The following is a 21,658-nucleotide window of genomic DNA, read 5'->3' as shown; positions in this document are numbered from 1 at the left end:
CAGGAATGTCCTTATTTTGGGTGGTCTTTAATTTTTATCCATTAAATTGGTGGCCTTTAATATTTTCCCTTCACCTAATACCATGAGGTTTGGGGTTCGAACTCCGGCTCAGTAAAAAAAAATAAAAAATCGTAAGGTAGAATTTGTGGCAAGTTAGGCCTATTCGGTCCAAAGTTACCTCATTCAGCAAAACTCTACCTTTGCATTCAAAATTCTGTCTGAGGCATGCAAAACTCTGCTTTGTGAATCCCAAGTTATGCCTTGCGATTTTTTTTAAAAAATTTTTGACTGAGCAAGTGTTCGAACTCGGAACCAAGGGGCTTCTAGCGAAGAGCAAAACTCAAAGACCACCAATTTAAGGGGCAAAACTTAAAGACCAGTGCTCTTGAAGGGCAATTTGCACAAAAAAAATGATTGCAAATTAGTCATTTGCATCTTTGTCCTGTTTTTTGTCCTTCAAATGGACTGGTCTTTAATTTTGACCCTTCAAAATCAAACCTATGCCTATGATCGCGTCCTTAAGGAACTCATGTCCCACTAGACATAAGTTCGATATTAAAGGGCAAAAATTAAAAACCAGTCCATTTGAAGAGCAAAAATTAAAGAGCAGTCCGTTCGAACGAGAAACTGTGCAATTACGTCATTGCAAATTAAACTTCACTTGACTCTTCAATGACGGAACAACCTCCGCATCCGACGCTTCAATGAACAATAGTTCTTCGCGTTACTATATTTTGAATAATGATCGATCCTCCAGGAGTTATGTTCATCACTTAATCATATGCATTAGACTCAATAAGCCGTAAAACTTCATGCCCGCCATATGTGGATGTATATAATTAAAGGACGTGCCATATTTTATGTGATTAATTTATTTACAATGAGTGCTTGAGAACACACAAAATATCTTTTTCAAATTTGAGCTGGAAGTGTCAATAGGAACACTTTATTGGGACAAACCATAGTTCAAGTGTCTAAATAAAATGCATTGGCAAGTTTAAGGAGTTGTCGATGTATTCGACCCTTTTTTTTGTATTATTAAATAAACCATAGCAAGTATTTGCTATATACAAATTTGATTGCCCTAATTCATCTCTTTTAAGTAATTTAAACAAATTTCTGGTGAAGTAGATAGCTTTGTTAAAAGTTAAACAGTCCAGATTTTAAAAATCAGTGATAAATATTTAACAAACAAACAAAAAATAAAACACAATTAAGTAATTAATGCGGTTCAATTGAGCGCGGGAAATCTGAACGGAATGCCGAATAAAATCGCGGGAAATAGCAACCATAGGTAACCTGCTACCGTTTCTCTCGGTTACCTAATCCTCTGTTTTCATACAACAAAGTGGGCCCCACAGCCCAGCAACAAAAGGTCAAAAAAAGGAAAAAGGAAAAGAAAAAAAGGCAAAAGGGAAATTCTGGGTATCCCTCTTCATTGATCAAGCTAAATTGAAATTCCCAACATTGCAAAACCCTAACCAAATCTGATCCAATGGAGGAAGAACCAGTGGATGAAGGACTTCGTAGCAGGCGAAAGCTAGTCCAGTCGACTCTTTTTCCGAACAGTGCGAAGCAAATTCCAGTTAAAGGTGGAGCTGAGGAAGCTGAAGAAAAGAGAGTAGATGAACAAGTAGAAGAGGATGAGGAAGAAGAGTGGTGTGCCACCCAAGAAAACGGGAATAAGCCGAAACCGAAGCCGAAAAAGAAGAGAAATTCCAAGGCGACAACACCTCAGACGAACACAAGAGCTTCTAAGAAGGTGAATTTTGTTAGCTAGTTTGTTGTATAGAATGTAATGTACTTATATGTCCTTCCTTACTAGTAGTCGTAGCATTTCTCCTGTAGTTTCTTGTCCTTCGATTTCTCTTAATTATCTATTGTCGCTTAGCCTACTGTTTTGTTGTAGTAACTGTTCCTTTTTCCTTTTTGACCTTCTTTTGTTGTTGCTTTATCCTGAGCTGAGGGTCAACCTCTCTACCTCCCCAGGTAGGGGTAAGGTCTGCATACACTCTACCTTCCCCAGACCCCACTAGTTGGATTACATTGGGTATGTTGTTGTTGTAATGTACTTATATGAATGAATAGAAATGTAGAAGAAGAAAAGGAATTGGACACGAAAAATGGACTGTTTTATTAATTCCAACTGAATGGTTACAATCGAAACAATAGAAGAGATTCCAAGCTTGAGCTCAAATCCTGTGATGGCAGAATCAGGGCATTAGAACAGTAGTAGTAGAAGAAGAAGATTAGGTGAAGAACAAGAAGAAGAATTAGGAAGAACCGAGTAGAAGAATTACCAGTTCAAAGTTGAGTCCTTTCTCTCTCCTCCAAGTGGTTATAGCTAACTGAATGATCCTCCACTGTTTGATTATTTAACTGCTAAATGAATTTATCCAGGCCTTTGATTCCTAACCGATTAATTGCGTTTGATTAGCATCAGGATTTTGTGATGTTAAAAGTAATAATAGAGCAAGGTTTAAGAAAGGTGAACGATCTTTAAAAGTTAGTTTTCTAGCTCGAATGTGGCCTGTTTTCGGATTGGGACAGAGCACTCGAAAATTTCTATTGGTTAATTCAATGCAATGTGGTTCTGAGGTTACCTCTTAATTAATGAAGGTCTGCTCCAAATCCTCCAACAACACTGTTGTTATATTGAAAAACATAGCATTTTGTGTTCTTTTATAGCCATGGTAGTGTTCGGTCTAGCTTATTCACATTCCACTGGGTACATACATACTCCCACCCTATGTTGCTCAGATTCTCCAAAAATGTTTCCGTACGTGTATCGTATCCTCCAAAAATGCACTACTTTTGGAGAACCCGACACGCACTAGACGTCCTTTTTAAAGAATCCGTGCAACATAGCTCCCACCAATACAGGTATGGGGTAACTCTATCAACTAAGGCTAAGGAGATGGGATGAAATTACTTGGTGTTTCTGCCACTACTAGGTCTCACATGTATTCATTCCAGCTTCATCAATTGTTAGGCCACAGCCTTGACAAAGAATTTGTATTTCTTCCCCTTCTCCGCAACATGACCACAAAAAAAATAATAATTCCCCATTAATTGTGTACTTCCCACTGATATTTCCCTCTGTGTGTCCATTTTTGTGTGCTTATACTGATCTCCTACGATCAACATCCCTCCTGCATCTACCTCTCAAATATCAGACTTTTAATTTATCCAATTATGTAAAGAGAAGGGTAAGATCTGGAGGAATAGATAGAAAGGGCTTTACAACACTGTATCTTTGATTTTATCTGTCTGCTTTATAATTCAGGTTGCCCTAAATGGTAAAGAAACTACCAGCAAGGAAATGCCTGATGGAGACTCTCCAGTTATTGTCAGTAAGTGAATTTCTTAAAAGGACTCTATGTCTTGTCCATGCTACAATAAAGTGGGTCTGGGAAGGGGAGAGAGGATTATAGATAATATATGGGGAAAGAAAAAGTCTATTCCTTGTCCTCTATTGAATTGTTGAATGCTGAAAGTGAAAGAATGATAGATGTCTTGCTAATTAATGGAAAGAATAACACATTTTGTTGCTTATTTATACTTCTTTTTCTGCAGAAAATGATTTCTTTCAAAAGCTTTCAGTGAGAAAGAATCAGAAAAGACAGCAAAATGAGCAGCTAAACATCGAATCACCTGAAAAGATCCAAAAATGTTGCTCACCTCCTGAGTTTACTGCAAGTATGCATTTTTTTTCCCTTCAATTTTGTCTTTTATAATTATTTTTCACTCAACCAAGCCTTAGAATTCAACTTCTTTTCAGTCATGAAGGTTCCTTTTAACCCTTATATCTCAATGAACTCCCTTCTTGTAGCCTTGGGTAAAGCAAATGTTCGGGAATGTGAGGCTCAAAGTCTCTTCTCCACATCTACTATGATTCTTAAAACTGATTTTGCTTCCATTGCCTGGGATGATAATTATGTTGCAGATGGATTACTTCTATCTTTTCATAATAATCCAGAGTCCACACCTAAAGCGAAGTGGCCCTCCATATCTTTTTCACAATTCCATACTTTTTCTATATCACCTCCCTCCATATAGCTTGCTTCTCAATCCCGAATCTTCACAACCATTTCCCTAATACTGCTTTGTTGCTCAAAAAAAAAAAAAAGAACTCGAAAATCTTTTCCCTCAAGAATCCCATCCCCCCCCCCCCCCCACCCCCACCCCCACCCACACACACACACCAAAATTTCTTGGCATAACATCCTTCTAACTGACTAAGTTGAAACTTCATATTCTCATTTGCTGAATCCCGTAAAAGTTTCTTTGGAGCCTTTCTAATTATCCCGTGACACTCGCCGGTGGATGAACTAATAACATGGATTACATAGGGATGCTCAACAAATAAGCTTAATATGTGCTTACTCACCTTTTTTGACAAGTACTTTTTTTTTTATGAAGTAAATAAATTGCATTAGAAAGGCATCAAGAAGATGCAGAGTTACAAAATATCTAACAGTCAGCTTCAGGACATAACTACATGAAGCTGAAACTAAGCAAAAACCTGTAGAAACAGTCAAAATGTGCCACCAAGACCACTGCTAAGTCAGTGTTAGGGAGCTAACAAAATCCAAAAAGTTATCAACACTGTTTACAGGGGAATGAAAATGCCAACTAAACAGACTAAGTAGACATCCAGCCTTTATAATACTTGTAGGAGTTGAAATTCCATCAAAACATCTGCTGTTCCTTTCCTTCCATATACACCAAAATATTGCTGTTGGGATCATTCTCCAGATCCTTTTGATGGTTTCGTCAACTCTCCAAAATATCCAACTTTCATAGGCATCTTTGATGGAGTGGGGCATGACCCATTGAATGCCAAACAGAGAGAAAAATAAGTGCCAAAGGGAAGCTGTTACAGGACAATGCAGAAAGAGGTGGTTGACAGATTCATTATCCTGTAGGAAAAAGAGGCAGCAGTTTACATGGATGATGCCTCTCTTTCTGACATTGTCTTGTGTCAGGCATTTTCCATGGAGTGCTGTACAAGTGAAGCAACTAACTTTTAAGGGCTGTCTGGTCTTCCAAACATGTTTCCAAGGCCAAGCTGCAAGAATTCCATTATGAGAGCATCCCTGTGTGTAGCATTCTTTCGCAGTGTACATTCCCTTCTTAGAAATCCCCCATAGGATCCTATCCTGGGAGGTATTATCCAGATTGCATTCTTCCAATGCCCCTAAGAAGATGAGTAAATCATTGACTTCCCAATCCTGTAGGTTTCTTCTGAAAATTGGACTCCATGTGTTGCCGTCTCTCTATTGAGCAATGGTTGCGTCCTTGTTGCTAGCTATCTGAAAAAGCCTTGGGAAGGAAGCCTTCAATGTAGTGTTCCCAAGCCATAAGTCTTTCCAAAATTTGACATTATGTCCATTGCCAGCTTTGAAGGAAACCTTCTGAGAAAGTTCATCAAGTAGGCTACAGATGTGTTTCCAGACCCCAACTCCTCATGTGGTTCCCTGCTTCTTTTGGAGTACCAGTGGTTTTGGGCATCATATTTGGCAACAATGATGTCCTTCCAGTAACCTGCCTCAGGTTGGCTAAACCTCCATAGCCATTTCATTAGTAAGCTTTTGTTATGAAGCTTCAAATTTCTGATCCCCAAGCCTTCTTTTGCCATCATGCTAGCCTCTTCTCAACTCTCTCAATCACCAGGATTAATGCGCTTGGCCTTTATTGGAAATGCCCATTGGTAAATCGAGATAAGTAGTTGGAAGAGTTTTAACCCTACAATTGCGTACTTGTCCAAATCCTTATTCTTATCTACTTCACCCACCGAAATGGTCTCAGACTTCCTGAGATGTATTTTGAGGCTTGACACTGTTTGGAACCATGTAAAAACTTGGCTCAGGTTATTCAATTGGTAATGTCTGCATATAGAAAATTGTTGTTTGTGAACCAGAACCGTGAAACCCTCACTATACATTGCTTTGCTGCAAAGAAGCCCATCAACCTCAGATTTATCCATCATTCTACTCAACCCTTCCATTACCAGACGGAAATGAATAGCATGGGGTTGCTCTATCTCAAGCCCCTCGAGTTGCAAAAGAACCATAGAGACTGCCATTCACTAGGATTGAGAATTTGACTGTCGATATTCGAACTTGATCCACTTCTGCCGCCTATCCGCAAAGCCCATCTTCAACATTATAAAGTCTAGGAACTCCCAGTTCACATGATCTTTGGCCTTCTTAATGTCCAGTCTGTTTCTGTAGAACTTCTTAATCGTATATAATATTATGCGCTATTGAGATCAGCAAATTCATGTTTTTTATGTGAATCTACTTTAAAGTTCTAGCACTAAACTCAGTAAATAGAAGGATTAAGGGTCTTTAACTGGATAGCACTGACGTCCTGAATTGCCAAATCCTCTTTTACATGCAACTTCAGGCAACAGGGCTTTATCTATTTCTCTTCCATCATTTACCTCTACTAGGTTGAATGTAGGGTATTGGTCTTTTCATGAGACATTTGTTCTATAAACTTTTCTGTCTTCAGAGGTTTTGTCCTCAGATGTGAAGTTTAATTTGCATGCTTTAACTGTTGCCGGAAATTTATTGCTTATGACTGAACACTGTTTGGAAGATAAGAAGACTCCTCGGTCGAAGAAGAAGCTTGCTAGATCAACACCAGAGAAATGCCAACTGGATATTAAAGCAAGAAAAAACATGCTGAGCGGTGGATCGACAGAAGCATGTTTGGTTCCACGTAACCTTATGCAGGATGAATCAATGTCACACTCGATTCCTGATCTCCGAATGGAGGCTAAAAAGACAGCTGAGGTTAGTTGAAGTTTTTATAGTTTGTTTACTTATAAAATGTGCATCACCTTGTTTAAGTTAGAACTTTCTTGTTTCTGTGACACAAAAAGCATGATCATATGTGTGGTTGAGTTATGATGATCTGATCCTTCAGATTCTTCACTTCTATAGCACTTAATGCTGGATCCTGTTATACTTCTTGTAAATGTTTCTTTGATTTCTGTGATATCTGCACAGTTCTTCTTGATGTTTCTTTCTTCTAGTTTTTGCAGAATACGGTTCCTTTTCATTTTCATGGTATAGCCACAGTTTTGTTTGGTTCTTTATAACTTTATTTGCTTTCACCAGGAGAATTCCCGTAGATATGCGGGAAAACAAATACATCCTTTTTTTCAATCTTTGAAAATGGGTAAGAAGAGCCAAGAAGCGATTGATGTGGAGAGTAACTGGTACTCTTCTGAGGGAGAGGGGAGAAGCCTTACTTTCAGCCCTATTCATGTATTTGAAGGAGTTACGGTATGGTATCCTTCATTCTCAATTATAATTGTGTTAATGTGGCTGTCTTGTAAATCACTCTTGTAATAATTTTGTCAAGTTCTTTTGCTTGGATGAAATATAAGACTTCCCTTTGCAGGAGGATGAAACTGCCTTTGATTGGGGTCACTGGATCTTTTCTGAAGCTTGTTTTCTTGATGCTGATGTTGCGCTAGAATGTGGAATCTCTTCGCTCTCTGAAGGTTCCGTCACCCCTCTGCAATTCGATAACTTTTCTTGCATCTCTTATCCGAACAGAACATTGTCACACCAAAACAAGATTGCACTGAATCAGCATGCTATTTCACAAGATGAAGCGGTTTCTGATCATTCGTCTAGAGAAACAAAATTATATCATTCAGCATTATCCATAGTTGCTGAGGAACAAGTCAGCCAGTCCGAGCAGCTAAAGAATGCGGCAGCGGTACGCTCTGACATAGCCTTGTTTTGAAATTTTACTGTTCACTGCTCATTGATTATGCCCCGATATTGGAAAATATATCTTTGTCTAGTGAGCATTATAACTTTGAGTTGGTAATTATTTTTAAGGGGGTATTTTGGTTTGACGTATTGTGTCATGCTACATTCCTGCTTTCAGAGATACAGAAAAATTAATAGACTTTACATGTTACGTTTCCTATCTTTTTCGTCTGATCATCAGATAATACCTTTGGTTTGGATACTTGTAGGCAAATGTAGTGGACGCCCTCCAAATTAACCTTAACAGTTCAGATATCAAGAAGGAAGATAGATTTCTTCAAGAAAGGTGAGGATGTTTATGATCTTGATGGAGCAAACAGTTGTGAAGCTTGTTAAAATTATGCTCCTATTTGGATGACTTTTGGTTTTCCAACTTGTCTGTTTTGTTACATGCAATATCATGCCTCTACTTTTCTCAATTTTCTTATATTAAGATTCGTCTGGGGCAAAGATAGTTTACTGTTTCATAGTTTACTGTTTCAACTTCCATATGATTAAGACGAGACATCTCAAAGTTTTTCAGACTTGCACTGTTTTGTCTGAGGTGAAAAGATGGTGGAGGGGTTAGTAGTGTAATGCAGGCCTTCCTTTTTTTGTTTGATAATTGATGTAATTTTTGTTAATAGATCCTCCACTCGAGACACATAATATTGTAGCATCCAAGGGTTCTTGTACCTACAGAGCACTTTCTTAGTGCTTTGTTGTTTGTTTCAGTAATATACTTACCAGTTCAAAAAAGATACTGTTGCATCCAAGGGTGTGACCTAGTGGTCGATGAAGTGGGTGAAAACCTTGGACATCATAGTTCAAATACAAGCAGAGACAGAATATTAGGTGATTTCTTCTCATAAGTCTAAGCCTTGGCGGGCAAAGTGGACCTGGTACCTTTGCTGGTGAGAAGTAACAGGTACTTGGTTGAATAGCCGAGGTACGTGCAAGCTGGCCCGGACACCACCGAACCGATATAAAAAAAAAGGGACCTAAGATTGCTTTCTAACCATATTGTCTAAATTATACACAAAGGTATAATGCTCCGAGTTTGTTTCTTCTTCCCCAATTCCTGTCCTTGCCAGCTGTTGAGAGTTTGCTTTGAATCTCCTTGCATTACCTACTCAAAAATATTCAGAAACATGGAACAAATCTGCCGAGTTTGGCTGAGGTGATTGACTAACTCTGAGGATTTGTTACACAGGAAGCACCTGCTGCATAAGTTTTTTTTTCCTGGGACCTGCATTGACTCTCTCCTCTGTAAATTATTTGTGTCAAGCAGGCACCATGAGTTGCAATCCTCCCAAAGCGCGCAACTTTTGTAGGGGCTCTTGTCTTCCAAATCTTTTTCTATTTGCCAGTAGTCTCTGTGCCCATTCTCTTGTTGCAACAGGATTGTATAGTGGGAATAAACTGTGAATCTGCCATCCTTACAGCTTGTCCATACTACAGAATCTTCCTGATCCCTTCCAGAATTATTGTCTCCGGCTTCTGTAATAAAAGATCAACTCTTTTTTTTTTCCCAATCATTGAAGCTTCTCCTAATTTGTAGTTGCCAACCATTTCCGTACAGCATTCGTTGTTTATGCATTTTTTTGTCTATGGCTGTATTATATAAGTTAGCAACATCTCTTTCAATGCAGATCTTCCACCCATTCATCTATCTACAACTTTAAATTTTTCTGCGATTGCTCACCCTCAGCCTTATTTATCCAGCAATTCATCCTATATAACTATTGGCCTCAATGGTGCAACCCCAGACGAAGGAGTCACTATTTTATTTTACCAGGATCAGTTTTTCCGCATTTAACTGTTGTTCCCCCGACCCCGCGCATAGCGGGAGCTTAGTGCACTGAGCTGCCCTTTTCACTCTTCCATTATTCATTCCTATTCGTATTGTACCTCCAATTCTTTGAAGACGAAATTCTTGTTGTGGAGCCTCAGGGTTGACTGCCATGCCCCCGTTCCGTTTTTCCTCAACAATTGTAGACCATCTCATGAAACATATTCTCTTTCCTTCCCGCAAGTCACTTGTTTTGTTCAACTTCTGAACGGATGGATAGCAAAAACATCAAGTAGGCGAATCTCATCAAATACGCTGTTACTCGGGGTAAGTCTTCCTCCTGTTGTGTCATCTTCTCACACCGATCAGTAACGCTTTGCCAAATGGTAGAATCCTTGTATTGTGCCCCTTAAGGTGATACTCCCTCCGGATCAAAAAGAGTGTCCACTTAGCCTTTTTTTTGGGGTCAAAAAGAGTGTGCACTTATCAAATCAAGAAAGAATTAACCTTATTTTTCCAGATTTGTCCCTATTAAGAGCTATGTGATCAAATCCCAATACCTATTTAATTAGGGGCAGTTTAGTCAAATTACCTATTTTATTTTCTAGGAGTTAGTATTCTTAAGGGGTATGTAAATGGCTAAGTGGACACTCTTTTTGACCCGGAGGGAGTACAAGGTAAATAATAGGAAAATTTTCCACCTTGCACCCCAAAATCATAGTCATATGTGTATGTGGTCAGCATTCCTTCTCAAAAAAAAATGTGTATGTGGTCAGCATTTGCCAAAAATATACTGCTTTTGGTCAGATTCATTTTGCCTTTTCAAGTGCTGCTTTTGGTCAGAATTAGGCTAGTGGTTTCACCTTTGAGTGTAGCAATTGTTCCTCATCACCTTCATATAGTACTTAGGTATCATCAGCATATAATATGCGCGAAATTTCAGCATCATTCCCTTCTTTCTTACCTTATAAAAAAAAGATAAAAAAATCTGTATCATTCCCTTCTTTGTCTCCAATTTGAATCCTTTAATCCATCCCAGTTTTACTGCGCTTCTTATCATTAGACAGAACTTCCACCACTAGCAAATCTAGGAAGGGAGAACGGGATCTGCTTCAATCTTCTTCGAGGACTAAAAACCCTTCTGGAGAGCCATTTAATATTATCGAAAACTTTGCATTGAGGAAAGCATACACAGTGAGAAACTGAATGACGAACAAACTACAATTGTGACTGTAATCCCACAGATAGTAGGATACTGGGATAGGAAACCAATATAAAGAATGAGAAGAAAACCATACATGACGCCGATGGAGCTGAACCTGCTACCATTTTGGTCTCCTTGGCAATTACTTTCACACGGCATATGCTATAGTAACTTTAATCCGTCCCTTTTCACATTGTCAAAACTATGAGAGTTAGTAAAATGAACTTTCTTATATCGCAATGCTGGTATGCAGTGTGTAGTCCAGGTTGTTCCCATAACATTCTGAAATTGTACATGGGTGCACATCATAGTTCATTCCCTGAATACAGGATAAAAGAAACTTCTTGATTGTTGATTTGAAATATATGTTGCTTCTTACCCGCTGTCTGATTTTCTTTTACTATTATGAGTGCTGCCTTTTTATGTGATGCTGATTTACTCTCAACTATTTTTTCATGTTTAGGATAGTGTTTGACTACCAAAACTGTCCGAGTCAGCCCAAAAGTTGTCTATGGACAAACAAATATCAGCCTGAGAGAGCTTTTCAGGTGAATCTCATTTTGGATACCACCACTGTCAATATTTATCTATGTCTTTGTTGGTGAAGACAAAAGATGCTTATTCATTCATATGTTGACATTTTCCATATGCAGTATGATAAATGTTCTCCAATATCTTGTATGCAGGTATGTGGTAATAGCGAGCCAGTGAAACTTTTAAGTGATTGGCTGCATCTTTGGCATGAAAAAGCTTCTAGCACAAGCAAATCATGCATTCATGGTGATAGCGGTACTCTTCAAGACTTCTCTGACAGCCTTTATGAAAGTGAAGCTGACTCTACAAATGAAGAACGGCTGAAGAATGTCCTCCTGGTATCTGGACCAGTTGGGGTATGTAGCTAGTTTCTACTCTTCTATTGCTGAAAGTTTTTGCATGCTCCTAGAGTTCCCAATCTCTCTGTCTATCTATATTATCCCAATTCCGGTTATTAAGTGGGAATTGGACAAAAAAGAAAAGTGAGAAATTTTTACCCATCTGTAACCTTGCATCTTCTTGATGCTCTACTAATGAAATTTTATTACTTTACCAAAAAAAAAAAAAAAAAAAAAAAAGAAAAGTGAGAAATTGGTCTTGTTGATTAACAGCTTAATCCTAAGTATCCTATCTGACTGAAAAGTTATATGTCGACATGCTTATATGGAGTTGTTTCACAATATATTTTCTTTTACCTGTTACTCTTAGTTAGAATGTTATAAATCAGTGTTGGAAGTTGTAGAGAGCACACAACACCTGGGAGTTTTTCGAGCTTGTTTGTAGATTAAACAAGACCTTATCAAGTTAGCAAATTCATGTAAACCTTAGTAGTTTTTTTCCATAGCAAAATGTCACTGATTGGATTTGTTAAGGCATGGTCTCTGGTGATTTCTTCTTGGGAAGAAGTTCCTAGAGCTGCCTTAGTCTAAAGTGGAGGTAAGTAGAAAACCTGGTGATCAAAGGGTAGAGTACTTTCAACATTATTAGGGTCAAATCATCATTTACACTTTCTAATTCTATTTTCAGCATTTAGTTTCGTAGTCATTTCAGTAGGAAATAGATGCTTATCCTTAAAAATTACGCACAAATCACTTTTGCTGTTTCTTGTTCCATAGTTCTAAAATGCTGTCTTGACTAGGCTTAATCAGGCCTGCTTCAGTATGTGTTGAAGTAGCTTTTATCGGTGATTTTTATTGTACTAACTGTTATTATGCAGAGCGGGAAGTCGGCTGCAATTTACGCCTGTGCTAAAGAACAGGGATTTCAAATTATTGAGGTAATGCTGTAAAAATTCGCTATTTTATTTGCACAATGTAGATACATGTTATTACAGTTTGTTTCTCGGAGCATTTTAAAGATTTGGTTTCAGACCAAACTCTTAAAAAAAAAATCTTCTAATTATCAAGAATCTGTATAACTATTATTTTTTTGGTCTGTTGTCTTGCTAGGTTAATGCATCAGATTGGCGAAACGGTGCTCTAGTAAAACAAAGATTTGGGGAGGCTGTAGAATCCCACTGGCTTCAACGGTTTGTCTATGTCTGGATGCTAGTATTCTTTTGTTTCTTGGACTTGTTTGTGTTAAAATTTAATTAAGATATATGATTGTTCCTTTTGTTTTTTTTGGACTTAATATTCATAAAATTTTATTAAGATATAAAATCTCAATATTTAGAGGACTTGCTATTTTCTTTTTCCTTTTTTTTTTTTGGTGTTTTGGGGGGGGGGGGGGGGTGTTACTGTACTGTGTTGTTTGGTAGACCGTTCAAGTATTTGCATTTAAAGATAAAACATTTCTCTTGTGATGGTTCATGTTTTTTCTTTTGGATTCCTTTACAACAACATACCCAATGTAGTCCCACAAGTGGGGTCTGGGGAGGGGAAGATGTACGCAGACCTTACCCTTTGTGTGGTAGAGACAAGAGGCTGTTTCTAATAGACCCTCAGCTCAAAAGACAAGAAAAAAATTATGACAACAGAATTGAAGCATGGAATCGAGAAAAATATGGCAACAGAATAACAAGAAAAAAAATATGACAAGAAAATAATGAAGCAAGGAAAAAATTGAGGCATGGAATCGAGAAAAATATGACAACAGCATAACAAGGTAAAAAGCAAATGAAGCAACCGATAGTACTACCCCTAGAAGCAAAGAGTCCACTCGATTACTAACTAATAAGGAGAATAATCGGCTACCTACTAACCTTCTATCCTAATCCTCTACCTCCACACCTTCCTATCTAGGATCATGTCTTCAGTAAGCTGAAGCTGTGTCATCAGTCATGTCTTGTCTAATCACCTCCCCCCGGTTCTTCTTCGGCCTACCTCTACCTCTCCTAACTTCTGTTATAGCCAAACTCTCACACCTCCTTATTGGCGCATCCGCACATTTGCTCTCACATGGCCGAACCATCTCAATCTCGCTTCTCTCATCTTGTCCACCATGGGGGCCACGTCCACCTTGTCCCGCCATGGGAGCCACAACAACGGTTTCCTTTACGTATGATTTTTCTTAAAGTTTTTTACTATGCATAATTGAAGGACTAATTTAACATTCATCTAGAATTCGTAAACCTCCAAGTCATGCATACTGGCACACACTTCTGAGATTGGTCTTCCTTTAGGAAAAATGTTTCATTAGTCACTGATTGGGGATTGAAGGACTTAGGCCTTTTAGTGGCCTCTTAACATGTACTTTGACCATTTCTCGGTATGTCATGCTTGTTCCAAGAAAAGGTAGTTGAATTACTCCATGAATGTTTATATGCATTACCAATTTTCATATAAAAATTGTGCAAAGTAGTCAATTTATTTTGTTTCTTTTCTCTGTGATGGGATTTTACTTCATGTAAACCAAATTATGACTACAGTGGATCTTGAATCTATATGAGTGGACATGCTCCACTTCCATTTTGTCTGTTCCATTCTTGTTTCAGGATGCAAAAAGATCCAGTGTATTTGGAGGACAAAGTAGTGTCTGGAGGTGGAGTTATTGAAGTGATACCTTTGTCTGATGAGGAAAATGCTCCAAATGCCTCTGGATTACAAAGAAAACAAGTCTGCAGGGAGGAGATAACTACTAATCATCAGGGTGAAACTAAGACTCTAATCCTTTTTGAGGATGTGGATACCGCTCTTTGTGAAGACCGTGGTTTTGTCTCTACCATTCAACAACTTGCGGAGACTGCAAAGCGACCCATGATATTAACTAGCAACAGTAAGGGGGTTAACTGGTTGAAATTCAATAATTTGTCAAGCTTATGATTTACAGATTAATAATATTCCTTGATGTGAGTAGGTGACAACCCAGTGCTCCCAAACAATCTAGATAGGCAACAGTTGTGCTTTGTGATGCCAGCTTTGAAGGAGCTCCTTGGACTTGCGCACATGGTACAGCTACTTTTAATAATTTCTCGCTGATATAGATCTATCTTTATCTGGCTAATCAAAGAAATTTCCTGTAGGTTTGTGCTGGAGAACAAGTTAAAATTCACCCGATGCTGGTAGAGCAGTTTATAGATCATTGCCGTGGAGATATTCGTAAAACTATTATGCATCTCCAGTTCTGGTGTCAAGGCCAAACTTTGGAGAAAGGTAATTCACCAAATATAAAGAAATTAATGCATGCTTCAGGATATTAGATTTCGTGAACAATTTATTCACCATAGCAGAAGAGAATGCTAACTGAAAATGTTCTTGTCAAGCAAAACTTCTGAAGCTTCATGTTATTTTGTAAAAGTGAATCTTCTAAAACCAGTGTATACATCTTACTGGTAATGACAAAATCATTGATAACTACTATTGCATATAGAGCAGGTTGACATAAAAAATTATCGTGCGATCTGTTTAGGATCTTGCTCAAGACTAAATATTGGCCAATCAAAACTTCAAGCCTTTTATTATTGATGAAAGCTTACATTTCTTGAATGCAAGGACAAATGAGAAAAGGAAATGATGTCGATACAAGGGGGCAAAAACAATATAGAAAGAGATTAAATCTTGGAAGAGAACTGAAGAATATGGGGAAATTTAGACCTTTCTATAACAACAACAACAACATACCCAGTATAATCCCACAAGTGAGGTCTGGTGAGGGTAGGATGTACACTGACGTTACCCTGTTTCCAATAGACCCTCGGGTCAAAAGAAAGGAATTTGGACCATTCTAAGAATCTTAAGCACAAACTTGAGTGTAGGACCAAATCTTTGCTTGAAGATCAAAGAACAGCCTGGATTATCAAACTAAGAAGTAGGATTCAACCCATAAAGGAACATACCTCTATGGATTGAAGACTAGTTAACTAGAAGAGATTAAGTTAGTTTAAATCCTCTCAAGGGATGTTTATTCATCAATTGCCAAAATCTAATGGTTTAAAAGGAACGTAAAAAGAATTCAGTATGAAGGAACAAGCTCTCCCCATATCTGAATGGTTCTCATTCTTCACCTGGTGATAATGAAATTATGACTAAATTGAATCTACAGCCTATGTTTTCTTCACCCTAGAGTTTCATTAAACCCGTTTAATTCTGTGATGTTTTCTCGCTATGGACAGGTGATGACCTGCAGCTACGATATAGTCCTCTTCAGTTTGATCTAGATGCTGGTCATCTGCTACTACCGAAAATTATCCATTGGGATTTCCCATCTCCACTATCGGAACTTGTGGATGAGGAGATAACTAAGTCGATGAGAGTAGAAGAAGAAAGCTACTGGATAAATGATAAAGCTGAGGAAGACGAGCTAAACAATATTACAGAAAAGAACAATTCTAGGAATGATATGGGTGCAAACAGTGTTGATGGAAAAAAGGATGCAATGTTGAGCTTGCTCTACTCATTTCAGGATCACAATGAGTGTACTATGTTTGGTACTAACTCAGAATTTTCTGATGCCTCTGAATCACCAATTGCATTCACTCGAAGAAATACTTTAAGAAAACTTGATAGAGTCATGACTTCAGATTCTGAGGATGACTGTAGCAGAGTTCCCATATCGTTAGATCAACCTGATACCAGAAATGAAGAGATTGAAACAGCATGCAGTTCTCCCTCCCATTTTTCAGCCACTGAAATCTCCTGCAGTTTATCAACAGAGAATTTTCATTTCAAAACAAAAAGGTTGAAAAGAAACTATTTGGAGACAACTGATTATTCTACTGCGAATGTCGTAAGCAAGTCTGTGGACATTTCCTGTGTGCCAGAGCCATCATTCATCGCTGAGACTCAGCTTACTATTGATTCAGAAGTAATTTCAAGTACAGAGTCATATAATGATGTTGATGTCAAAGTTGAGGCAAATTATTGTAGCAGTCTGTCCCTTCCAAGTATGTATCCACTCAAGGTTGAGAAACTTGATGAAATGGTTCTTCTATCTTCCGAGTATCAGGAATTGCAGGGTTGTAGTTCTGATAGAATAGCAAAATCAATTCCTGGAGAGGTTGGTAGTTCTGATAGAATAGCAAAATCAATTCCTGGAGAGGTTGGTAGTTCTGATAGAATAGCAAAATCAATTCCTGGAGAGGCCGTGGAGCATTTTAACGGACAATGCATGGAGGACGTTCCGAGTGGATATCGGGTGTTGGATGAATGTAGCCGCATGGACTTCAGCAAAAGTTCTACATCCTTAAAGACTACTGTGCAGCTTAACCTGAATACTTCTGTACAGGACACGTGGAGAAGACTTCGTGAAGGTTACCTGGACCTGAAACAGTATATCACCCCAGAGCAAAAACAAGCTTCTCAAATTCTTAATGTTACTCATGAAATGAGTGATTTAATTTCAGTGGCTGATTTATTACTTACTGACTGCCAACACCTCCTATACGTAAGTAGTTTATTAGATACAGATATTACCTTTGTGTTGGCGCATATGTAGTTTTTGATGCTTGTAAGTGCTCATCCAGGATTCTTTGGAGCCTTCAATGATCCCTATGGAAGAATCACGTTCATATAGCTGGCATGATGACCAGTTGCAGATATCATCAATTATCGCTCAACATGGAGTTTGCTTTTTTGCTAATGAAATTGCTTCTCTAGGACCGAGCACTTCATCTGTATATCAGGTGGATTTGGCCTGGGAGATGTTGGCATCCACAAACAGTACAATGGCTCTGGGAAAGATGGTTGGACAGAGTAGGGAAAAACATGAGGATTTACATTTAAGGCTACCAAGAATCTGTCATTCCTTCAGAAGGTATAGGATGCATATGCCCCTCTTCCCTTATACTTTTGTCCTAAGTAGTTGTGTCTCTTCCAAGTACATTGCATTAAAATCGAGTGAGCTCTCTAACTTAAGATGTATCTTTGCTTGTCATTGCTGAGACATGTTCAGCTTGGGGTTTATACCCACAGATGTTCAATCTGTTACCGTAGAGTTGTATGCTGTTTTAAAAAGAGAGTGCAAGGTGAAACATGTACAAACCACTAAAAAAGGATGACAAGAATTAAAAGAACTACCTACTTGCAAGGACTTCTGCTTTCTCTGATTTAGAATTGCATAGAGTGAAAGGTCATGGGATGAACCTCTGAAAAGGAGGGGGTAGTATTTGTGGGAAATTTTTAGTGTTGAGTGAAAGATCACGTGCGGAAATTGAGACTATTGATTCTGTATTGGATATTTTCTATAAATCTAAAGATTGGATATTCTGATAGGCAATTGAACAGGGAAAGATTTCCACTTTCAGTTGATCTTTATACATTTTTTTTTAAATTGTTGGGTTTATACCAATACTAATTATTCCGTATCCATGCTTTGAATCTGTTCATTTCTATGGTTTACCTGAAATGTCCAAGATTGCTCAACACATGTAACTGGTCTGACTTTGTTTTAGGACTCCATTTTAATTTAGCTATTATGTTCAGTTGAAAATTACTACTGTGATATTGCTAAGCTGCCTTGTGTTGTTCGTGTTTCTCAGCAAATTGGACCCTAATGCATATGACTTACTTCAATCTGTTGTTCCCTTGCGCTCACGCATTGCACTGAAAGGTGATTCATTTCATGAATATCTGTCTTCATTGAGCCAAATTTCAAGATTTGGAACCACCCGGTTAGCGGAAAGCACTGATAGGAGAAAACAGAAAAGGTATGTTTCATATCCCACCAAAATGCAGTATGTAGAGCTTTTGAAGATTGACAACATATTGATATGCTCATCTTCTATCCAAATTGAAAATTGCAGGCGGCGACGTGCTGCTCAACACTACCTGAGTTCTGGTAAATTAACTTTGTCTCAAGATGATGTCTCATTACTGGGCCAATATAATTGCTACCAGAAAGTTTCACCAGAGTCAGAGACTTGATGTACATATAATTTAGTAGAGATGGATCCTCCTTCCCACCACCCACAAATGAAATGGGATGGGGAGGCCATGTATAATTAATTGTTGTTTCTGGTAAGTGCCATGGCTAGGCAGTAGTTAAAATGCCTGAAAGTGTGCACGACAAAGATAAAGGTTTAGGAATAGGCATACTAATTTAATTGCAGAATGTAGTTCAGTTATTCCTTTATTTTAAGTCATACGGAGTCATGTACCCTGTCAAAACTGTTCAGTTTTACAGTGAGTAAATTCAATAAATGTTGCAAAAAAATCAATATGAGTCCATGTATTACACAAGTTTGATATTCTTATCCTAGTTCCTGATGATGTATCAATATGTCCCAATTTTCTGTTCCCTCATCCAACGTAAAAGAAAACAAGAATTAAGCACCAAAGCCAGTGATATGGGACAAAAGAAGGAAAATTTGGTGTTTCTTTTGTCATTATATATCAGTTTTTCGTAAGGAACAAACTCTATTAAGGTCCCAATATCTTGCACATTTGAAATTATTTCGTGATTAACTGCGGGGACAATTCCTGCCACTTTCATAACTTTCCAATTGATGTTGTCCAAATAATTTGCAAAACAAGGAAGATGAGGGGTTTTCATATTGTTCTATCCAGGAGGAGGCTCTTATGTGTAGCTACACAAGAAGTGATTCGCAGGAATGCCCTTATTTTGGGCTGGTCTTTAATTTTTGCCCTTCGTTAGAACCCTTTGGTTTTTTATTCGAATTCCCGCTTAATCAAAAAATTTAAAAAATAAATTGCAAGGAAGAGTTTGAATTCGCAAGGCAGAGATTTGCCTATAAAAGGTTGAGTTTTGCTACCTTTAGGCAGAGTTTGCAGTCAAACTCTTCCTAATCATGCAGAGTTTGAGGCAAATTCTACTTGATCAGGTAGAGTTTTGAGGCAAACTGTACCTTAAGATAGAGTTTTGCCTTCAGGCATGCCAAAACTCTTCCTTAAGGTAGAGTTTTGAGGCAAACTGTACCTTAAGATAGAGTTTTGCCTTCAGGCATGCCAAAACTCTTCCTTAAGGCAGAGTTTTGCCTTATACATGAATGCAAAACTCCACCTACAGGCAGGGTTTTGCATGTGAGAACTCTACCTCCGGGTAGAGCTTTGCATTCAAAATTTTGTCCTTGCGAGTTCAAATTTCAGTCTTGCGAAATTCCTTTTTTTTTTTTTTTTTACTGAGCTGGGGCTTGAACCGAAAATCTTGGGATATTAGGCGAAGGGTAAAAATTAAAGACCACCAACTTGAGGGGCCAAAATTAAAGACCAGTGCTTTTGAAGGGCAATCCGCACAAAAAAATGTAAATAAGGATACTCTTAACCTATGTTATTCGGACTCTTCAAAAATGGATACGGGTGCGTGTCGGATCCTCCAAAAGTAATGCATTTTTGAAGAATCCGAAACGGATGCGACATTATTTTTGGAGAGTCCGAGCAACATAGCTCTTAACAAGACCAACCCCATTTGAGCAGTGTCTTCTTTAGGGTGTGTTCGGTATGAAGGAAAATATTTTCCTGAAAAATGTGTTTTTGGAAAATAAGTGAATTTTTTAGGAAAATACCCACCCAAGCCCACAACTCCACCCCAATACCCCCCCCCCCCCCCCCCCCCCAATTTTTTTTTTTTGAAGTATTTAATTTTTTTCTGAATTTTCTAAATCCCCCTCCCCCCCCCCGGTTGTGGACCCATACCACACCAACCCCCACAACCACCCACCCCCACCCTCAATTTTTTTTGGAGGGGGTGATCAAAACTTTTTTTTTCAAAACAATTTTTGGGGGGGGGGGGGGGGGGGGGGGGAGGTGGGCAGGGGGTGGGGTGGTTCAAAAAACAAAAAAATCAAAACTCTTTTTTCAAAACAATTTTTTTTAGGGGGGTGGGTGGGGGAAGGGTGGGTGGGGTGGTGCAAAAAACTAAAAAAAAACTTTGTTTTCAAAACAAAATTAATTTGGGGGGGGGGGGGGGGGGGTTGGGGATGGGGAAGGCGTGGGGTGGGGTGGTGAAAAAAACAAAAAAAAAAATTCAAAACTTTTTTTTTCAAAACAAAATTAATTTGGGGGGGTGGGGGTGGTAGGGGTGGAGTGGTGCAAAAAACAAAAACAAAAAATTCAAAACTTTTTTTTCAAAACAATTTTTTTTTTGGGTGGGGGTGGGGTGGTTGGAGTGGGGTGAGGGTGGGGCAGGAGTGGGGTGGGGTGGTGCAAAAAACAAAAAAAAATTCAAAACTTTTTTTCAAAACAAAATTAATTTTTTTTGGGAGGGGGTTCGGGGTGGGGCAAGGGTGGGTGGGGTGAGGATGGGATGGGGGTGGGGGTGGTGCGAAAAACAAAAAAAAAATCAAAACTTTTTTTTCAAAACAAAATTAAATTTTTTTTTGCCAGGGGGTGGGGTAGGCGTAGGGGTGGGGGAAGGAGTGGGAGTGGTGGGGGGTGGGTTGGGTGGTTGGTGGAATGCACTTATAGACTTGTTTTCCCTACTTTTATTAGGGAAGTCATTTTTTCCATTTTTGAGGAACTTGTTTTGCTAAAGAAAATGTTTTTCAAATTTTTTGACCAAACAAACATGGAAAAATTGAAAACATTTTCCGGAAAATGTTTTCCTCCGTACCGAACACACTCTTAAAGTAAAACAAACATTTTCATTAAAATTCGACGGGTTATGTGCAAGAGTATCTTGAAACTCTTGTAACTCTATTATCATTAACTACATACATAAAAAATTAAAAAAATTAAAAATAAAATAAAATATAAATAAAAAGCCAGTATCATTCCTATGTACATTGACGAGCAATAAAGGTAATCAATTGATCATCTCGTCAAACTTGGACTCTCGATCCTCATCTCACTCCAGGTGGGTTCACCATTATAGTTACATGTTTGACAGGATTTAATAGTTTTAGCTTAAACCATTATATTTATATTTAAAGATTTATTTAATATAAATAATTAATTTATGCAAACCCTAATAAATAAATAAAATATAATTTAGAACCTATAAATTACAAATTTTGGATCA

General features: G+C 38.2%; 1 protein-coding gene across 4 annotated transcripts; it reads left to right on the top strand.

Annotated features, from left to right (window-relative positions):
- The first annotated feature begins 1,384 nt into the window (after nucleotides 1-1,384).
- LOC132641368 (uncharacterized) lies at nucleotides 1,385-18,933 on the top strand. 4 transcript variants are annotated; one of them, XM_060358346.1, is made up of 19 exons: nucleotides 1,385-1,762; nucleotides 3,287-3,353; nucleotides 3,577-3,699; nucleotides 6,607-6,803; nucleotides 7,131-7,298; nucleotides 7,417-7,740; nucleotides 8,006-8,082; nucleotides 11,235-11,319; nucleotides 11,458-11,661; nucleotides 12,522-12,581; nucleotides 12,754-12,833; nucleotides 14,241-14,521; nucleotides 14,603-14,694; nucleotides 14,769-14,898; nucleotides 15,858-16,783; nucleotides 16,826-17,128; nucleotides 17,208-17,497; nucleotides 18,222-18,389; nucleotides 18,486-18,933. In XM_060358346.1, the coding sequence occupies exons 1-19, from the start codon at nucleotides 1,496-1,498 to the stop codon at nucleotides 18,604-18,606; spliced, it is 3,963 nt and encodes a 1,320-aa protein (XP_060214329.1). In that variant the 5' UTR covers nucleotides 1,385-1,495; the 3' UTR covers nucleotides 18,607-18,933. The 4 variants fall into 4 exon arrangements, with proteins under 4 accessions (XP_060214329.1, XP_060214321.1, XP_060214345.1 ...); XM_060358338.1 differs by having other exon boundaries at nucleotides 15,858-17,128; XM_060358362.1 differs by lacking the exon at nucleotides 3,287-3,353 and having other exon boundaries at nucleotides 1,624-1,762; nucleotides 6,612-6,803; nucleotides 15,858-17,128.
- Nucleotides 18,934-21,658: the final 2,725 nt, after the last annotated feature.

The sequence above is a fragment of the Lycium barbarum genome, chromosome 1 (assembly GCF_019175385.1).
Source record: "Lycium barbarum isolate Lr01 chromosome 1, ASM1917538v2, whole genome shotgun sequence".
In the NCBI taxonomy this organism is placed as follows: Eukaryota; Viridiplantae; Streptophyta; class Magnoliopsida; order Solanales; family Solanaceae; genus Lycium; species Lycium barbarum.
Note: the sequence above shows the minus strand (reverse complement) of the source record. Positions and strands in the feature narration are given on the sequence as shown.

Bases quoted from the DNA above. Each gene is read 5' to 3' on its own strand.
- LOC132641368 (XM_060358338.1), top strand. From the start codon at position 1,496: ATGGAGGAAGAACCAGTGGATGAAGGACTTCGTAGCAGGCGAAAGCTA. The intron at 3,354-3,576 runs GTAAGTGAATTT...CTTTTTCTGCAG, and splicing joins AGACTCTCCAGTTATTGTCA to AAAATGATTTCTTTCAAAAG. The intron at 11,662-12,521 runs GTATGTAGCTAG...GTTATTATGCAG, and splicing joins TGGTATCTGGACCAGTTGGG to AGCGGGAAGTCGGCTGCAAT.